The sequence below is a fragment of the Mesocricetus auratus genome, unplaced genomic scaffold (assembly GCF_017639785.1).
Source record: "Mesocricetus auratus isolate SY011 unplaced genomic scaffold, BCM_Maur_2.0 Super-Scaffold_4256, whole genome shotgun sequence".
NCBI lineage: Eukaryota > Metazoa > Chordata > Mammalia > Rodentia > Cricetidae > Mesocricetus > Mesocricetus auratus.
The window spans coordinates 79,586,219-79,606,733 of NW_024429182.1; the positions used below are offsets into that span (position 1 = coordinate 79,586,219).

At 43.1% G+C, this 20,515-nt stretch overlaps 1 protein-coding gene across 1 annotated transcript in view; it reads left to right on the forward strand.

Annotated features, from left to right (window-relative positions):
- Positions 1-20,003, forward strand: part of Pdilt (protein disulfide isomerase like, testis expressed) — a 32,683-nt gene extending 12,680 nt beyond the window's left edge. Inside the window, exons 4-12 of the mRNA XM_013112705.2 lie at positions 5,641-5,774; positions 6,959-7,096; positions 10,935-11,045; positions 11,127-11,252; positions 11,405-11,602; positions 14,776-14,896; positions 16,937-17,115; positions 18,626-18,715; positions 19,626-20,003. Of these exons, the coding sequence (XP_012968159.1) occupies positions 5,641-5,774; positions 6,959-7,096; positions 10,935-11,045; positions 11,127-11,252; positions 11,405-11,602; positions 14,776-14,896; positions 16,937-17,115; positions 18,626-18,715; positions 19,626-19,910 (1,382 nt within the window). The 3' untranslated portion in view covers positions 19,911-20,003. The remainder of the gene's footprint in view (positions 1-5,640; positions 5,775-6,958; positions 7,097-10,934; positions 11,046-11,126; positions 11,253-11,404; positions 11,603-14,775; positions 14,897-16,936; positions 17,116-18,625; positions 18,716-19,625) is intronic.
- The last annotated feature ends 512 nt before the right edge of the window (positions 20,004-20,515 follow it).

The following is a 20,515-nucleotide window of genomic DNA, read 5'->3' on the forward strand; positions in this document are numbered from 1 at the left end:
CAGAGCAGGTAGGGGTTTTTGCTTCCAACAAGCCTGATGGAATATTGATTGTTGCAGGAGCCAAAGGGTTAGAAAGAGACTCCCTGAGCAAGAAATAAAAGTACATTGCAGTTAACAGGATGCTCACTAGAGGGTGTCAGAGAGATACTGGGCAGACTGGCTGGAAAAGAGCTTCAGAGGGAGAACCTTACATCACAGAGCAGGCAAGGACTTTGATGCCCAATAGTTCAAATAGGGGTTAACCTGTGCAAGGCAGTGAGGGGATGTGGAGAGGGAAATGGGGATCTGATTGCTAGGAATTCATAGGAATGATCCTCAACTATAGGGACCCATCTAACGCAAACAAGCGGCCCCTGGCTATGTGTTGGCTTTGGGAAGGACTGTGAAGAAGCAGGCCTGGGTTACTTTGTGAAAGTTCACATCTACTTATGGCATGGCTCAGGTGCTGGCTCGCCCTTCCCTGTTGAAGGACAACTGAGATCTGGTTCTATCAAGAGATGACAAGATGAGTGTGTGGCAGCTTCTACACCCTACGTGAGCTTGGCAGAAAAGATACTCAAGGATTTCTTCACTAGAAGTCCAATGCGCTATCCATTGCACGACAGAGCCACATGATACTCAAGGATTTCTAAGTCTTGGTGGTGGCAACGAGTGGCTGAGACCTCCTCTGCCATACAGGAGGCTTCTCATCTCCTCTCCCAAGGGGTCTGCCCTGCTCCTCAGCTGTGTTCCCATGGTATCTAGGTATCACGATGAAGACATTGCCTCACAGAATGCTATCTGCTTGTTAGTGTCTTCTAAGAGCACCACAAGGGCAGGGGCTAGTCTAACCTCCATCTGGTCTAATCTCCATCCTTGGGGTTCCAGTCTTTGCATCCAAACCCTCACCGCCTGCCTCAGGAGTAGCCAGTCCATCTGAAAATGAGGGAATGTGGAAACTCTACCACCTCAGGCTGCCAAGAAAATATAGCAGTGTTTGCAAGGCACGGGACCTGGCAGATCCCTGCAGCCAGCACTGACTTCCAGGTGTTTCACAACAGCTCAGCACAGCTGTTACTTTCACTGATGGAGCACAGGGAAGTGAAACAACTTCTACACAGCACCCTAACTGGGGCTGGCAAAATGGCTCAGCAGGTAAAGGTGCTTGCTGCCAAGCCTGGTAACCTGGGTTTTATCCCTGGAATTCACATATTGGACTCCAACAGGCTGTCCTCTGACCTTCAAACATGCTTCATGGTACCTGTACACCCACACACATAGTTAAATAAGTTGAAATATTGAGCTTTAAAAAAAAGCAATACTCCAGCTAGTAAGTAGTAAAGTCAGGGAAGATTTTTCTGGAAAGGGCTTTGTAATAGGAATTTTAGCCTTATGAGGCAAAAACCTGCCACACTTATCAATTCTGCTATTCACTATGTGAACAGGCATGGCTATATTTTAATAAAGTTTTATTTGTAAGATCAAACTGTGGGCCAGATTTGGTCTATGGGTTATAGTTTGCTGAGCTCTACTCTACATTGTGCTGTATATTAAATAAACAGAGGTGTTTATTATTAACTATTAATGGTTTAAGCCTAGCCCAGTGCTTGGAAAAATATGCTTTTAGTAGTTGTTAAGTTTGAACAAGATGCAATTACAAGAGCCCACTGCAAGAAAGCACACACAAGAAGACAACACATACTTCTTTCTCATCTCTTTATTATTTTTATTTATTGAGATTTGTTGAGACAGGGTTTCTCTGCACAGCCTTGGTTATTCTGGGACTCACTATGTATATATACCAGACTGGCCTTGAGCCACCTTTTAAATTTTTTTGAACTTTAAAAAATTTTTACATTCCAATCCCAATTCCCCCTCCCTCCTCTCCTCCTGATTCCCCAACTCCCCCCACACCTCCCATCCACTCTTCGGAGAGGGTAAGGCCTCCCCTAGGAAGTGTACTAAGTCTGTCCCATCATTTAGTTGAGGCCAGACCAAGGCACCTCTCCACTCCTGCACCCCTGTGTCTAGACTGAGCAAGGTATCTCTCCATATAGAATGGGCTCTACTAAGTCAGGGTGTGCATTAATGTTAGATCTTGGACCCACTTCCAGTGGCTTCATATGTTGTCCAAGTCATACCACATGCAGGTTCCCCATTTGTCAGACCTGAGTCAATGATCTCTCACTAGCTCAAATCAGCTGATTCTGTGGGTTTCCCCATCATGGTCTTGATGCCTTTGTTCATATTATTGCTCCTCCCTCATTTCGATTGCACTCCAGGAGTTTGGTCCACTGATTAATTGTGGATTTCTGCATCTGCTTCCATCTGTTTCTGGAAGAGGGTTCTAGCTACTCTGGGGTTGTGGATTGTAGGCTGGGTATCTTTTGCTTTATGTCTGGTATCCACTTATGAGTGAGTACATACTATATTTGTCTTTCTGGTTTTGGGTTACCTCACTCAGGGTGTTTTTTTCTAGATCTGTCTATTTGCCTGTAAATTTTAGGATGTCATTGTTTCTTACTGCTGAGTAGTACTCCATTGTGCAAATATTCCACATTTTCTTTATCATTCTTCAGCTGAGGGGCATCTAGATTTTTTCCAAGATCTGGTTATTACAAATAATGTTGCTGTGAACATAGACAACACATATATCTAAGGTAACTCATCTCCCTCTTCTTCAATATTACTTCCCAAGCACAGAAATGGGAACTGGGATGCAAGGATGGAGTGTGGGACTCAGGTCTCCAGAATTAGGAAGCACTCTGGTTCTGAGTACTTGAGAAAAGCTGTACACCTCAGCTTACATTTGCTTGCTCTAGACAGACTGAATAAGGCCTGCTTGACAGGACTCTTTGGAGTCCCAAAAGGACACACTGCTCTGTATGACACCTGCAATGTGACTATTATGGACACAGGCGGGACTTAGTCCTTGCTGGGTCACATCCCAGTTCTGTCCTCTAATATCCACAGATTGATGGTGGGAGACTTGACCGTGTCTACCTCCCTGGAGGAAGGAGACTCAGATGGCCTCTGGGGCCTCTATTAGTGATGCATTCACAGCTTGTGTTTGGAAATATGCAGCCAAGCTCTGGCCCAGTCAATCATTGACACAGCATTCACACCTGAGTTGTCACTGTGTCCTCTGGCACAGAGTCAAGAGCCAGGGGAGGCACAGTGCCTGTCAAGGGCAGTGCCCAAGCTGCAAGCACTTGGGAATAAGATGTCGGTCAAGCTCAGAACCACCTGTGCCCCACAGAATCCAAGAGGGCCAAGCAGAGGCAGTGTACCCCAGAAGAGGAGTTACTTCTCTCAATCTGGTTTTCCTGATGGTTCACCCCCTCAATTCCTTCATCATAACTTGATTTCCTGAGCACTGAGTATGTATGTTCCTGGCATCTCATAGTGAACAAGTTTACTCCAAATCATGTAACAGCAGTTTCAGAAAAGTGATAAACCTATGGAAGAAAACAGATGTCATAATGACCAGGGAATAGAATGGGTAGTGAGACAGGGGATGGGGTAGGCAGGAGATGGACGAGAAATGACTGGCATAGCGGGAAATAGAGGCCGTGGCCTTGGGTCTGATGACTTGAAGGTTTAAGTCCATTTGGAGGCTTTTTTGATTATTTCTTTTTTTTGTGCTTGCCTTGTTTGGGATGAGGTCACTGTGTAGTCCAGGCTGGCCTGGGACTCAGGCTCTTTCTGCTTCAGTCCCAAGAGTTAAGCATGTAGGCATACAGCATCACCCCTTACCTCAATCGTAATCCTATCTACCAAAGCTAGCATGACATCTTCTGTGTCGAGAAATGCTGCTCATGGCCCATAGAACGGATGGAAGTCAGTAACTGTGCTCCAGGTAAACAAACCCTAGGATCCCGGTTGTAGGAAGTTAAGAACCGGTGAACACAGCGTGCTGTTAGAGGTTAAGAACACGGTTACCCCTAGGTGAGGTGTGGGAGGCTTCAGCGGAGCACTTAGCATTCACATTGATTTGTGTGATTCTGGCCAGGACCACACACTATTTCAACATCTGGGTATCAGTTTCATGCACGTTTATTTTGTGAAAACTCATCAAATGCACATTATAACTTATTTCTGTATGTTTTTACCCCACAGGTCTAATGTACTTAGGATAGTGGTTCTTAACCTGTGGGTAGGAACCTCTTTGGGGTTGAATAACCCTTTTATAGGAGTTGCATAATAAATAGTCTGCATATCAGATATTTATATTACCATTCATTTAAATTAGCAAAATTGTAGCTATGAGATAGCAACAAAAATAATTATATGGTTGGGGGGTCACTGTAGAACGAGGAACTGTACTAAAGAACCTATGCGTTAGGAAGGTTGAGAGCCACTGTCTTAGGGGTTGTGGTGGTTAATGACGTCATCTGGAGAAGTCTAGAATCACATGACATAGATAGGTCTCTGGGAGCATCTGTGGGGAATTATGTTCACTGGGCTCTTTGATGTGAGAAGAGCCTTGTTAGCTCCTGGCAGAATCCTTCCCTCGGTGGGAACTTGGCTGTCAGAAATGGAGAAAGAAGGCTGAACACTGGCATACACTGTACCATTCTGGTACACCAACATGTCTTTTGAGGTTGGGAATGTATGTCCTCATTTTACAGGCTAGGATTTCTGCACTTGGATACTCCCACATAGTAGCTGGGTAATGGAAGCTGGGATTCTGGAACCTTAGGGGATATTTGGGTCTCAGTGACAGCCTTAGCATAACAGATGCAGAAATGGGATATTCTCCAAAGGTACAGAAACATGTGAGCTTTTGACTTATATTTTAAGAAAACCAATTCTTGACCCCTTTGCTTATATATCACTCCTTCCTCTTTTCATCAAGACCAGAATGGGGAAACCCACAGAAACAGTTGACCTGAGGTAGTTGGAGCTCACGGACTCTGGACCGACAGCTGGGGAACCTACATAGGACCAAACTAGCCCCCCCAATGCTGGTGACAGTGGGTGGCTTGAGCAGTTTGTGGGACCACTGGTAGTGGGACAGGATGTATCTCTAGTGCATGAACTGGTTTTTTGGAACCCATTTCCTATGGAGAGATACCTTGCTCAGCCTAGAAACAGCAAGGAGGGCTTTGGTGGTCCTGCCTCAATGTGGTGATGGGGCAGGCTTTATTGACTCCCCATGGGAGGCCCTACCCTCTCTGAGGAGCTAAAGGGAGGCTGGGATGAGGGGAAGGTGGGGGGAGCTAGAGGAGGGGAGACAGGGGGAACCGGGATTAGTATGCAAAAAAGGGGATGGGGCGAAGAAAGCCATTTCTTTTCCTATCATCTTAGAGAAGTTTGGGAGTGTTTCCTCTTAGTTAGGTTCCCAGGTGGGCTGGTGAAACTGCCATAGGCAAGCTGAGCATTGCTCTCCTCATCTATAAAATGGGAAGGCTGAGAACATCTGTTCCTTAGAGTTGCTGTGAAGGTTTAATATAAGCACAATATTCAGTACAGGGTCATAGCTGTGGCGAAAGGTTAGTGACACTTAGCTGCTGCTAATACATTCGTGTCTTGGAGTTTGGGAGAAAAAGAAAATGGAGATACTGCCTTAGGCCTGCAAAGGGTGGAATTCAAGACAAGATACTTTTGTTCATTGAATTCAGAAAAGTTCTGATTGGATTCCTTTAAATGTCTCTTCAGACGTGGTTGAATCTACAGCTTTGGTTGTTTGGTTGAGAAGACAGGTTCTCCACAAAACACGTCTGTTCAACAACAGTGAGGAAGTGGCAAATTTCGTGAAATCCAGGCCCTTGGTCATCATTGGCTTCTTCCAGGTACTGGGGTGAATAGGTGGGAAGTGATTGTCATGTAGTGAGCACTGTGTGTGGAGGGTTTCTGACTTGTAGAGGGCCCTTGCTCAATTTCCTATCCACTGAGCTGATGTCCTGGGGAGCTCCTGGTTTCAAATGAAGAAAGAAAACATGGAAGTTGAAATGTTAGAGGTTAGTTAGAAGATGGCAAGAAATGGAGAGAACAAGAGATTTGCATCCATATTTAGTTGGTTTTAGTGCTGTAACTGATCTTTGGGGGATCTATTTAGAACATCAGAGAATAAGAGGGTGTCTCTGTTTTCCAGTTTGAGAATTATTTTAACTATGATTCCAATAGGTGCTTGTTAGTTTGCTTAGGCTAAGGCAGTTTCTATCCACAAACTCTTTCCAAGTCTGCATATAAACTAAACTCTCAACACTTTATTAGGTATCCATTGGAGGGTCAATCAATTAATCAATCAATCCTCATCCAGATAATATATGGGGAGATGCTTGGAATAGTTCATAAACAATTTAAATGTGATTATGAAATGTCTTATGATACTTTCTATTAATTTTATTCTTCATAGTAATGAATCTTACCAAGTATGTTTCCTTGTAGAAAGTGAGTTTTTCATGTGTCTCAACTGATTTACTTTAGGTTGACAAGGCTTCATCTCAATAACTGATTTACTTTAGGTTGACAAGGCTTCATCTCAATAGATGTCAGTCTTTGCTGTCATATTTACATGTGAGGAGAGTCTATAGCCCTTTCTTTACTGGTTCGTTGAGAGCACTTTGGGCCAAAATATGTTTTCATGCCAAATGTTGAATCTCAAAGGCCAAAAACGCAGCTACATCTCAACACCAGCTCACATTTGGTATTATGTTCAGTCAAACCAAATGGCTTCTTCTGAAAGCGATTCAGGAATTAATTTTAGGAATATTCTCAATTCATGGGTTATGTCAGCTTTTATTTTCATAATAAGAAAAAGTAAAAGATACCTAGTTCTCTCCATTGATCTCTGTAAATTTGCCTGTGTGAGGTGCAGTCATAGTTACGGGAACATTGTAGGTGGGAAATATCCATAAAAGGGGACTTAGACCACCCAGCAAAAACTCAGAACTTAGAAAAACAAAGCCACTTTCCCCTCTAGCCAGGCACTGTTACCCCTCCAGAGAATTACAGAACATGCTTTCCCACACAGGATTTAGAGGAAGAAGTGGCAGAATTGTTTTATAACATGATCAAGGACTTCCCAGAGCTAACATTTGGAATGGTAGAAATCAAAAATGACTTCGGGCGCTTCCATGTGATCCTTGACAGCGTCCTGGTGTTTAAAAAGGTATGTCTTCATTCTATATGACCATGAGGGCCTTTCACTTCACACTAAGTGATGGCATTTGGGGACAGGCTCTGGCTCCATTACCTGTGAACTAAGTGTCTGTGAACCCTCTGATTTGTGAGAAAATTCTTTTCCTGGCCCACCCCCACCTCTTTTCCTGCTTCTCTGCCTTTGCCAGTATATGTTATTCATCAAGACTCAATCCCACAAACCTTATTTTCTGATTCATGTTTTCCCATCCATCTCTGTCAACAATTACCATAGACTCATTGCCTATAAATCTCTGTCTCCATCCAAACTTCACTTGACTCCAGATTTTGGTATGTAGAACCAGACAGTCCATCATGATTAGTGTCAAAGTCATAATATCCTCTCTGAGTTCTCTTAAGATTAAGACTTGGAGAGTCGCTGGGCATGGTGGCTCACATGAGTTTCAGATTAGCCTGGTCTATAGAGCGAGTTCCAGGACAGCTAGCACTGTTGAACAGAGAACCCTATCAAAACAACAACAGCAGCAGCACCAGCAGCACCAGCAGCAGCAGCAACAACAACAACAACAAAAGACTTAGAGAGTCATAGTAAAGAGTGCCACCATCCCCTCATTTAGTGGAGGAAGCCAGAAACTATAGGTCTTATTCTAGTATTTCCCATTTCTCCACTCTTCCCTCTTAGCCAATCCTCGGGATATGTCACTTCCCCAAATCCCTACTGTAACTATCCTAGATGAAGTGACCATCATCTCCAATAGTCCATCAGAACAGTTTTATACTGGTCTGCTCTGGTCTGCAGAATACCATTCTTTCCAAAATTGAAATCTGATGGTCATGTCCCTCCGCCTCTCAGAAAGTCTTTTAATGCTTTGTGTAAGAGGGTGTGTGTGGAGTATACATGTATGGTACATGCATGTGAATGTGCATGTGTGCACATGTGGAAGCTAGAGCAGGATATTGTGTGTCTTCCTCTATTGCCTTGAGATAGGGTCTCTCACTGAACTAGAAGCATACTGAGCTTTTGTTGGGGGGGGGTAAAGACTCAAATTCTTAATGAGATCTACAAGGTCTTTCATAGCCTGAGCTCATTTAGTGATCCAGCCCCCAACCCTGGGATCTAGACTTGAGCTGGTAGTCTTTAACTATATAGATGATATGACTACTTAGATGGAAAGTAATTACATCAAAATTTTAGTTTCTGTCCTAGTCAGGTTTTTGTCCCTGAAATGCCTAAGAAAAAGAACTCATGGAGGAAAATTTCACCCTCATAGTTTCAGTCCACCATTACTGGGGGGATTGATGGAGCTGAGTGGCTCACATCACAGCAGTGGGAGCAAAGAGGGGTGTCTGTGCTGCACGGCCTTTTCTTCTTTTCCCTTTTGTGTCTGGGTGCCTTGCCCGTGGAATGGTGTGGCCTACATTTGGGCACATCTTCCCCTTAGTTACTCCTCTCTGGAAACATACAGACACACCCAGAAAAGCCTTACTGATCTTCTAATCAAACTGATGCTAAATAGGTTGCCAGAGTTCCTCGGCCATGCAAGTAACAGCTCTAGTTCCTCAGAGTCACTTGGGGTCAGTTGGCTGCTGTGTAGAACAGCATAGACACTAGAGATTATCCCCATTGCAGCTCATCCTGTGGGCCTTCCAGACATGCCTTCCTTTCTCTCCACATACAGTTAAATGTGTATAATAGCTGTTTTACTTACCGTTGAGGTTAGTCACTTACCTGAGGTCACACTTGATAAGTCTTTGAAAAGCTTTTAAGATGAGAATAAAATAATCTGTTTTTTGAATGGGACAACATGGAGTCAGAAAGGACCAAATACATACAGAACTCTAATATATGACAAAGATAATTGAGACTAGAGGAGAAAATACTGTTATTAAATGCAGGATGTTTAGAATAACCAGGTATCTGCGTAGGGAAAATACTGAAGCTGTAGGCAGGCAGAATATGTTTCATCAAATTCCGTATGACCTGATTCAAAACTGTAATTGAAGAAACCATGTTCCCATATGATGATATAGGACAGGTTTTTTCTTCTTTTGTTGTTGTTTTAATTTTATTTTATGTAAGTGGGTGTTTTGCCTATGTGTATGTCTGGGCACCTTGGAGGCCAAATTGTATTGTATCTCCTGGAACTGGAGTTACAGAAGGTTGTGAAGCACCATGTGAGTGCTAGGAACCCAGATCCTTTGGAAGAGCAGCCAGTGCTCATAACCATTGAACCATCTGTCCAGTACCAAGTTTGTTTCCTATACATGGAATGGGGAGACCTTTCATAAAGCATGGAGAAACCATTTTAAATTTCTGTTAAATGTGTGCTATCTACATATCTAAAGTTTGTAGAATAAACCAATCATAAAATCTAAAGCCAAATAGCAATCATGGAAAATATTTTCTGGGTATCTTTGTATTTATTGTGATAAGTACATTTATTAAGTACTTGAATTCTGCACTATACCTACATGCAGAGAGGTATATTTTATTTATTAATTTTATTCTAATAGTTATTATTTTTGAAATTACAATTATACAATTTACCCCTTTCCTTTCCTCCATACAAACCCTCCCATGAACCCTTGTTCTCTCAAATTCATGGCCTCCTTCTACGTAACTAAATATACAGATACAAGCTTCTGAGTCCATATAATGTTATAGAAAGGTTCATCTTAAACAGCTAAGAATATGAACATTAAACTGCCCATTTTAAAATCCTGGCTCTCGGGTTTGGGTAAGATTGAAAGACAGAGTGCATACTTAGTGCATGTGAAGTTCCGGCCTCAATCCTAGCAATAACTAGATAACGAATGCCTGCTTCTATCTCTTACTTAGTAATCTTGGATAGGCCATTATACTTCTCTGAACCATAGTTTCTTCATGTGTAAAGTGGGAGAGATTAGATGTGAATACAATCAAGAAAGAAAGAAAATGAAGAAAGGGGAAGAGCAGGAGGGTAATATTAGTGCATGGTTTGGGAGACACTGTGAGGCCTGAGTAAACTGATGTGTATACTGTTTGCAACTCTGGTTGGCACAGCTCAGGCTCTCTAATTAGTATTATTAGACTGCTGATGTAACCAGTAAAGACATGGAACTTTGTATCCAGGGGATAACTTGGGGCTATAACACGTTGAAGCAAGAAAATGATGACAAGAATCAGATTTGTGTTCTTACAACATTAGAATTACTGCTGTGGTTGCTGCTGCTGCTGCTGCTGCTGGTGGTGGTGTGTGTGTGTGTGTAGAAGTCAGTGGAGGAAGTTCTTCAAGAGTCTGCTTGAGAAGTTTGTACTAATTTAGGACTGGTGGAGATGAAAAGACTATGTAATACTCAGACTGTAAACAATCATATTACCCCATGTTTATACAGGTATGCCACCTATTCATTAGGAAAAAATCATAGGGGTAGGGGACTTAGAAAACCTTCAGGCCACAGTGAAGGTGTGGCCTTGTTGGAGTTAAGAAGGCTGATAGATCACCTCTGATCAGAAATGCCTCTCAGGATCTCCCTGATCTGGGTTTGCCTTTGTATTCCTGATACCTTTGGCCTTTGGTATCGGTGTGGAATGGCATTCAGCCTTGGTACATGTGTTTTGATAGACCTCAGAGAACAACAGCTGGTGGTGTCATCAATCAGATTGCTTTCCACACACTCACATTCAACATACAGACTGATTTGCTTAATGTTATTATTTATTAAGTACTTGGATTATGGGCTATAACTGCCAACATCCTTAGTGTTTTACCTTCACCCCGGGTGGGGGTGAGGTGTGTTTTTACATTTGTTAGGTGTATGTATTATGCAAGCTATTGTCCTCTACCATGCTTTTTCTTTGGCTCAAGGGAAAAGTTGTGAGACGTCAAGAGCTTATTAATGACAGTACCAACAAAGATTTTCTCAATCAAATTGTAAAACAACAGCTTACAGATTTTGTGATTGAATACAACCCTGAGGTCAGTGGGCAAAGGGATGCTGGGAGGACTTCGGGAACCCTTGTGTGTACTTTGAATGACATGTTTTCCTTGCAATTTCAGAATAGGGATCTGATTTATGAACTGAGCATCTTGAATCATATGTTGCTCTTTATCTCCAAAAACTCAGAGCCATACAGCATCATAATCCGGCATTACAGAAAGGTTTCAAAGGAATTCCAGAACAAGGTTTGTAGACCAACTCATTGTAGTTGGAGGCTCTTTGGTGGGGACACAAGAGCAGCCTTGCTATTTGAGTTTCATTAGCGCCTAGCTTCTTAGTGGTTCCTTTCCCTTGATGAGGGTTCCAGAGCTGCAAGATATTTTACTTGATTTGGCAGATTCTTTTCATCCTTGTGAATGCGGATGAACCCAAAAACAAACGCGTCTTTGAGTATTTCCAGATCCCAACAGTCAATGTCCCGTCTGTTCAAATCTTGAACTTGAGCTCTGATGCCAGGTACAAAATGCCCACAGATGACATAACCTTTGAAAACCTCAAGAAATTCTGCCAGAACTACCTCAGTAAAACTGCCAAGGTAAGCTTCCAGTCAGGTAAGTCGTGTTTAGAACCTCAGAACCTTCTCTTTTTTTTAAGATTTTATTTATTTATTACGAATACAACATCCTGCCTCCATGTAAGTCTGCACACCAGGAGAGGGCACCAGATCTCATTACGGATGGCGGATGGCTGTGAGCCACCATGTGGTTGCTGGGAATTGAACACAGGACCTCTAGAAGAGCAGTCAGTGCTCTTAACCACTGAGCCATCTCTCCAGCCCCCTCAGAACCTTCTTACGATTTTGCTGGTTTCATTTAATCTATAGTAAGAGACAGAACAAAGGCCATTACCAGGTTCAGCATGGCACAGTCTCTCCATTTACTACCTTCATTCACTGAAGCAGGTAGCTTCTTCTGAGGTTGGAAACCTACTACCAGTTCTTTGGTCATAAAGAAAATTCCCAATACAAGTTCAGATGTTCTAGAAATCCTCCCTACAGCTTCATCTTAGAAAATCCACTTGACCTAGAGTTAGAGGAGAAGGAGACGGAGAAAATAGCAGCCAGGATTTAGCATCTAGAGCTTAATAGGTCTTTGGGTTGTGTAGGGTGGAGAGACATCCATGCGGCTGAAAGGGTGGGTTCAGGAAGTTAACTATGAGCACTCCTGCTGAGTAATATTGTTTACTTTACAAATGGAAACATCTTTGAGAGTAAATGGAGAATCTTTCAAACATGTTTTGGATAATGACAGGAGTACATGGAGAGTCTTCAGGTAACTCCACATCTATGGAGACTTTACAGCTGGCTGCTTCCATTCCCTTCTATTTCCAGAATGACCCTGCTTCCTCTACAGTCTTCTCAAGGGGAAGTGGTTCTCAGACTCACATGATTGTGAGGTCAAATGGAAAACCTGGTGTCCTTCCCGGTCCTTCCAAACTAATTCTCCTAGCATCTAAAACCCAGCATTCTTTGCCTTTCATGCTTTCGGTGCCACACCACTTACTTTCATCCCTTGTTGATATCCTCTGACCATCTCCTCCTGCTCTCTCTCAGGATGAAGGTTTCTCAGTGCAGATGACCTCCGTGCTACTTTGCTATCATCCCTAGGCATTAACATCCAACATGCTCTGTTCTCCATGAATTGGTGTGCACACATCATCTCAGCCTCATGATCATGTGCTCATCACCTAGACCTGGAGTTTCCTCCAAAGGCCTCATTTCAGCTTCTGCTCCTCACTTCTCCACTGACCACACTACTAAGAGCCTCATCCTTGCCATGAGCTTCTACCTTTGAATCCTATTTCAGTCTCTCTTGGGCCTTCTCCATGAACTTGGATTCTGATAACTTCCTGTCCTCTCCATGCTCCACTTCTTCTACACCCTGAAGGTGTAGAAGGCAAGCATCCAACTCCTGCTGAGCACATTTAAGATATATATGATTTCTATAGTAATGTTGGAGAAGAACAACTCCACCATGAGTCTGACTGAAATTATGGACACACCAACCAAACTTCCCTCTACCAAGAAATGCTCCAGCATCTCTGTGTAAATCCCTCCAGAGTACTTATCTCTTTACCTTTAGGTCAGTTTCTCTTCCTGTCCCATTCTTGGCTTCATGCTCAGCTCAGCACTCTACCCGTGTATCACCTTCATGCTGTAGGCCTCCTCACTTTCCATTATCACATCCACAATGTGCCTGAGACTTTCCCTAGACTCTTCTTCCTTCCAGTTAGATGTAAGGTATTTTCTACCCTTCAAAGGCAAACAAGTTCTCTTGTGCTCCCAGAATAAAGATAAACATCTTCCACATGGCCAATGATCTTCGCCTGATCTGCTTATTCCTAATTCTTCAATTTTTTGCTTCATTGCTCATCTTCTGTGTCCAGCCTACGCCCCCCCGCACACATTTATGCTTTCGGTGAAAGAACCTTTAAGTCATTTCCAGAGGCTATTAGGTGGAGGAAGGATAGTACCACTAAAGAAAAAGCAAAAGAGTTTGACTGAAGCCAGGCAGCAAGGACCTCATAAGCATATTAAAGATTTGGCATATGCAAGGAGAAACCAGATCTCTGGGATAAAAATAGAGCCTTAACTGCAGAAAATAAAGACATGGAGAGAATTTGGGGGAGATGCAGGGGCAATCCATGTGATAATCATGGGTTGTCTAGACTTGGGTAGTCACAGGGAAAGTGGAAAATAGGGTATAGACTCAAGAGATACCCAATTGGTCAGTGGTTGTATAGAAAAATATATTACAAGATTTCTGAAACTTTAAGCCCAAATAGCTGATGAACCCATTCTTTCTGCCCTTCATTTGAAATTCCCTCTATGTGCAGACACTTGATAAGTAAAGAAAAAAGTCCTTTAAGGCACGGTGTAGCATGGCAGAAAAATAATTGATAATGTTCTGACAGTAATGTAAAGGGGACATTTCAAAGAACTTATCATCTTGAAGAATAAATTTGAGTTCACTGGATAGAGGAAGGAGAGGAAATTTTGGAGAAGGCCTTCCAGGCTGTGGGAAGAACATACCAACCTGAGGTGGAAGACGGTTAGGTTTTGGGGGACAACTGATGATCAGTACAGCTAAAAAAAGCTAAGGGGGGGGGAAATGGCAATGAACTTGGGGGAAGCTGGCACAGAAATGTCTTGGTCTTGACTCTCATAGTTATTGGGTACAACCATTGTTTTCAAGAAGTCTAGTTGAGACACTAATGACACAAGTGCCACTGTCATCTGAGAATCCTGAGAATCCTAGATATGGATAAATTATAGTTCAGATCTCTGACCCCCCTCAGTGTTCTGACCCCCCTCAGCCTCTGACTCCCCTGAGCCTCTGAGCCCCCTTAGCCTCTGACACCCCTCAGTTTCTGACTCTCCCTTAGTCTCTGACCCCCCTCAGCACTCTGGCTTCCCCTTAGGTTCTGACTCCCCCCTCAGTGCTCTGACTCCCCCAGCCTCTGAATCCCTCAGCCTCTGAGCCCTCTCAGTGCTGACCCCCACACCCACCCCAGCACTCTCACCCCTGTCTGCTCTGGACAATGCAGAACTGACACTGAGTTTGTGACTACCTCTGCATTTTGAATGTTTTGAGAGTTTGTCTTTCCAAGACAGAGCCTTTTGTTGTTTGTAATTAGGGGTGTGGGGATCCTAGTTACTTGTTCCTTGTTGGAATGGAGAGTGTTAGACCTCTTAAATTTGTTTCCTAGAAACACAAATCCAGTGAAGAGATTCCAAAATATTGGGACCAAGGGCCAGTAAAGCAGCTTGTGGGGAAGAACTTCAATGTGGTTGTCTTTGATAAGGAGAAGGACGTGTTTGTGATGTTCTGTAAGTATCTCCATGGAGACAATGAGGGGTTAAAGGCCCCATTATTACTTTTCAAGTATTGCTTCTGAATTCTTGGGCAGTGCACTCTCCAAACTCATGAACTCTAAAACCAGGCCGAGGATTAATTACCTCTCTCTAAAACAGATTAGATCAAGATGCCAGCAGCCACAGGCTACTTGGTGTCCCAAATTAATTCTTAGCATGTTGAATGCTTTGCACATGATCCAGTCCTATGACAATTTGTAACAGTGACACTGGTGGATAACATGGTTTTGTTGGATGCAGAAGTATGCTAGTACCCTGGTGTGAGTCATTGTATACCTATGCCATTTAATTCCTCACCATATCCTCTTAAAAGCAGCTACTATTATGTCCTCCATGTATGGATCACTCAACAGAATCTCAGGGAAGAAGCATTCCCAGTGTCACTAAGTGCTGGAAATAGGATTTGAACATTTTTCAGTCTGGTTCTAGCATGTGCATTCATATTACCCAGAATTTCCCTGCTTTGACTTTATATGGTTCATCCAATGGTCCCTGTGAGGTAGGAACACAAATGTATTATATCAAGGACTTTGTATAGTGTGTATCATGTTGCAAGCACTCCCTAGGTTATGACTGCTGTTGCTTCCATTAAAATTATTCCCACCGCTTGTTTAAGGACCATGGACCTTTCCTATCATCTTTAGCTTATATTCCAGTACCCCAAATTAGAGACTTTTTCCATTACATACTGCTGATGACTCCAAAGCTACTTCAGACAGGCAAAGGCACTATTTAGTGAGCTTGTACACTGAGCAGCTAGGTTTAAGTGTAGCATATGGTATGTTACAAAAGGCTGTGAGGAAGGCAATGTGGCTTTCTCCATGATACAGGTCAAGGTCACACGGTAAGACCCAAAGTGAAGCCATCCCTGTGCTGATTTCATTGTACATCCTTTCACAACCTCCGTGAAGCAGATACCTGTCCACTGACAGTGCTTCTGAGAGCTGTACAGCTGAGTCATATCAATCTGCTCCTTTCATCCTGGAGCTGGGGCAGCCTTTCTGTACCTACCCTACACACAGAGTTTTGAGAGCACTCATTTGCTTCTGATAAAAGGCAAGAGCAACTTCATTTTCTTAGAAGTAGGGCTGTTGGAGTGCATCCTAGGACTTCAACCATTATTCCCTGTGTTCCTACCCAGGGCCCATCAGACTCCAGGGGTCTCTGGGTGCTATAGGCAGGAGGTTTGGTCACAGGGGACACTTGGTAGGCAAATGGATAGATAGGCTTGTAAAAGTATAATGTCAGGGCCTCTGAGGCTATTCCTCCCACAGAGTAAAACTCTTGAGTTCTGAGCTTCCAATGAGGGCAAACCAGTGAGATCTGGCTTTCTCTGTTTTGGATCTGCACTCTGGCCTCTTTCCAAAGGGCCAGCTGTCTGGCCACTCAAAGTTCAAGGAACTTTGCATTAAAAAGGTCAATGTCCCCTGCCAAGAGTAGTTGTCCCAATCTTAGCATATATCTGTTCAGTTTTTTGGGGTATATTCTCTTACAAGGAACTGAAAGGCATGGTATATTGTTATGTATTAATATATATTAGATAACATTATGCTATGCCATATTTGTAGTACAATTAAGCCCAGTGGCCAGTCTTCAAATTTTATTCCCTTTGCTTAATTTTCTGCATGACCTTGGTCAAGTAGCTTAACTTCTGTGCTGTAAACACAACACATTCTCTTGCAGACATAACAGTGGCAAAAATATTTTCCTTGGTTTTCTCTTCAACTGGAGTGGAACACTATGCCAAAAGGAAGTTTTATTTTTAAAAAACATATTAACACATGAAAAATGTCAATGTCCAGGAGGAACAGGACTAGGTTAATTTTTATTTTGGTTTACTTAATAGTGATAATATATCGAGATGCACGAATAACCTATAGTGTGAGTGAAAGTGTGGCTCACTAAGTAGATGTATGGTAAGAACACATGGGACTATGCGGCAGTAGCTTTCAGAGTCCTGCACAGTGAGAGCTGAGCTAGACCCTTGTTTTCCAGATGCACCTTGGTCTGAGAAGTGCAAGGCACTGTTGCCACTTCTGGAAGAGTTGGGTATGAAGTATCAAAACCACTCCACGGTCCTTATCGCCAAGATTGACATAACAGCAAATGACATTCAGCTGGAGAACCCAGATCAGTACCCATTCTTCAGGCTTTTCCCTACTGACTCACAAGAGGTGAGGGACTCTTGGGGCCACATAACTGAAAATGCTGTATTATTACCAGGAACTCAGCTTCTCTCCATCTCAGGTCTCTATTGAACATTATCAACTCCAGTTCCTAATGCTCTCTCATATTCAAAGTTAGAGTATTTTCCAACATATTCTATGCAAGTTCTAAAACTTCTTATTGTTTCATACAACTTGAGTACATTGCTCATTGTTGACCAATCACTGTGTCAAATGGAAGTGGATGTTTTGATTGGACAGTGATAAATTTCCTCTAGTATTGAAGCTGGGATATCACAAGCTGCAGAGAATAAAGTAAGGACTTCCCTATAGTAATATTGGGGTGGAATGCTACGAAATTAAAGAATGTGTGCCAGAATCAACATCTACCCCTGGGAATTCTGTTCTTTGTGCAACCATCACCAGGGCTAGTGGAACATAGTCTCTATTGATGGGGAAGGGTATCAATAAAAGGGGCATGAGTCAAAGTCCTTCCTTCAGACAAGAGTGGATGAGTGGGAGGTAAAGCCATAGTGACATGGATCACCTATGTATGTAATGCGAGAGCAGAATCTGGAGAAGAGATATGGCTAAAGTCTTCATGCAGACCTGGGACTCTGAAGAATGGTGGAGATTTAAATTAAAGGAGGGGACATGAACTCTATAAGTAGGGTGTGTAACATGAATGAGGAGGTGGGAAGGATGACCAGAACACTGGGAGATTCCATCCCAGTACAGAAGGTATATGTAGAGAAGCTGTAGGAAATGAGGTTAGATTGACAGGATGAAGCTATCACCAGTCTTAAGTTATGCAGAAAAAGCTTAACAAACCAGTGGACAGAAAGTAGCTTTTTTGTTTTGTTTTTATGAGACAGGGTTTCTCTGTATTGTTTTGGAGACTATCAGTCCAGCCTGGCCTCGAACTCACAGAGATCCGCCTGCCTCTGCCTCCCGAGTGCTGGGATTAAAGGCATGCACCACCACCGCCCGGCTGAAAGTAGTTTTCTAATCCCCTTAAAGACCCACAAAGCAAAGGAAACTATTATGAATGAATGCTGACCACACAGTAGGTGTTTTTCTTCTTATTGTTAAAATGCTACTAATACCAGCTATTCATATGAGCAAGTGAGTGTGTTACCTACCATAAGCCAAACACTGATTTAAGCACATTTCCTATATTAGCTCACTTAATCCAACAAAGCTGTGGGGAAGCTCCTGAAATTAATGCCATATGGGGGAAACCTGAGTCACAAGTTCAGTAAACAGACCACACTGGTAAGTATTGCAGCCAAGGGTTAGACCTATAAAGTGTGGCTTTATAGTTCATGTATGACGCATTCCTCATATCCTCTGATTAGTTTTTATCAGAGTTATGGTAAAGGAGGCTCACAGAGGCTAAGGCACTTTTTTGGTAGGTCCACATTGTTAGGAATTTGATCCCGAGTTCCTTTTTGTAATGCTATACGAGCAACTTATAAGAAGAGGCTCCCATCTTAATGCTGCTTTGTTGTCTTCCTAGGCTGTACTGTATAAAGGAGAACACAGCATGAAGGGATTTTGTGACTTCCTGGAGCGCCATGTCAAGATTAGGGTTGAAGAAGAGGATGAGGTAAGGGGCAGAGCTACAGGCTAGGTCTTCTCTCATGCACAAATTACCAGGAAGCCAATGACCCATATAAAAACTATGTGTTGGGTACTATCAGTTATGTCATTCTCCCTGGAGATGGTTTTGAGGCTGCATGGACAACCACTCACTTTGTGTGAGCTCACTAGTTATTTTAGGGGAACTTGTGAGAAGGAAGTAGAAATGACAACTGTTAGAAAACAGAGTGAAGGAACATACAGCTTCAAAACATCCTGTTTGTCATTTTCCTGAGATCAAATGTCTCAGTGAAAGTCTGCCCCCTGACATTGCTGCCCTGATGGATGTGACCAGTCTCCTTTTTCTCCTAACCATGCCACAGTGGGCTAGAAGGTGCCACCTGACTCAGTTAGGATGCTTTTTGTAGCTAATATCAAAGACACTCCTAGCCTGCTTTAGCAACAATGGACATTTATTTACGTAGTAGGACATTTTGCACAGATGGACCCAGAGACTCTTATCTGCCTTCTGTCTTCCCATATGTTTTCTTCTGTCTTGGCAGTTTTCTCAAGCAGTCACTTCCCCACAGACGGGGCTCTAAACTTACCTCCTCCCAGGTGAGAAAGATGAAATCCACTTTTCAGTAGTTGCAACATGTATGCTAGAGAGGGATCACATTAACTAAGCCAAAGTTACCTGCTTTGTCCTGGAGTTAGGGACTTGGCAGCCACACCTTTCCTAGAGGAAGTGTGCTCCCTGAAAAAAAAGGGGTCAAAACCATAATGGGCACTTTGTCATCCCACTGTCTCTATGAGGATACTTAAGCCAAATGTGATTCTTTCTGGGCTCATGCAGAACCCATTGCCACCTCATGATCATGCATATTTCTTTATTCTCCTTCCCCTTCCGTCTCTTGTTCCCACATTTTCTTTAACAGCTATTGTCCATTGAGCAAAACGAAGTGATTGAGGAAGAAGTGATAGCTGAGCCAGAGACTCAGCTCACAGAGAAGTTGCCTGAGCAGCCATTGCTCAAGCTGGAGGATGCAGCCATAGAAGACAGGCAAGCGAAAGAGTCATCTGTGCTGGGGAGCATAAGCGAGCCCACAGAGCCAGTGAGAAGGACGGAAACAGTTGAGGAGGAGGAGGAGGAAGAGGAGGTGGCTCAGCGGAAGCAACCACCTCAACCAGGGAGGAAACCGGAAGTCAAAGAAGAACTTTAGCTTCTCAGAAGCCAGAAAAGAAGGAGCCTAATTCCAGTTCCTGACATCAGTTTCTGAGCGAATCTACTCTGACAATGCCATATATCATGTGGTAGGGTGGGTGGGTGGGTGAGGAGTAGACAATAAAGCTCATGAGTGTCTTTGATCTTCTTTGCTCATTTCCTCTTGATTGGTGCTAACTGGAATTCAGCCAGGGCTGCAAGAGAAGCCATGATGCCGATACTTAGTAAGTGTTCACAACTTCCCACCCTTGACCTCCATCACTTGAGGCCAGCTTCACTGGCCTCATTTACAGCTCGGAAACTAGAGGCACAAAGAGATGAGAAATCAGTCAGAACCACACAGTTTGAGGACTGTTGATAGTATTATATCTCTTACATCACTCTAGAGCTCATCTGCTTGTCACTATGCATGACACCTTGGGCTAGTTGGGCCACCTCAGGAGTTTGGCTAAGTCTTACAAATGAAGTGCATTGACAGGCTTATAGTGCAATTTGACACCATAAGAGATCCAACTCTAAGCTTGTCTCTAGATGTCTACATGCTAGTAAGTGACCTACGATCAAGTAGTCATGCCAGAATCATCCTGTGGTCTTTTCTCTTAT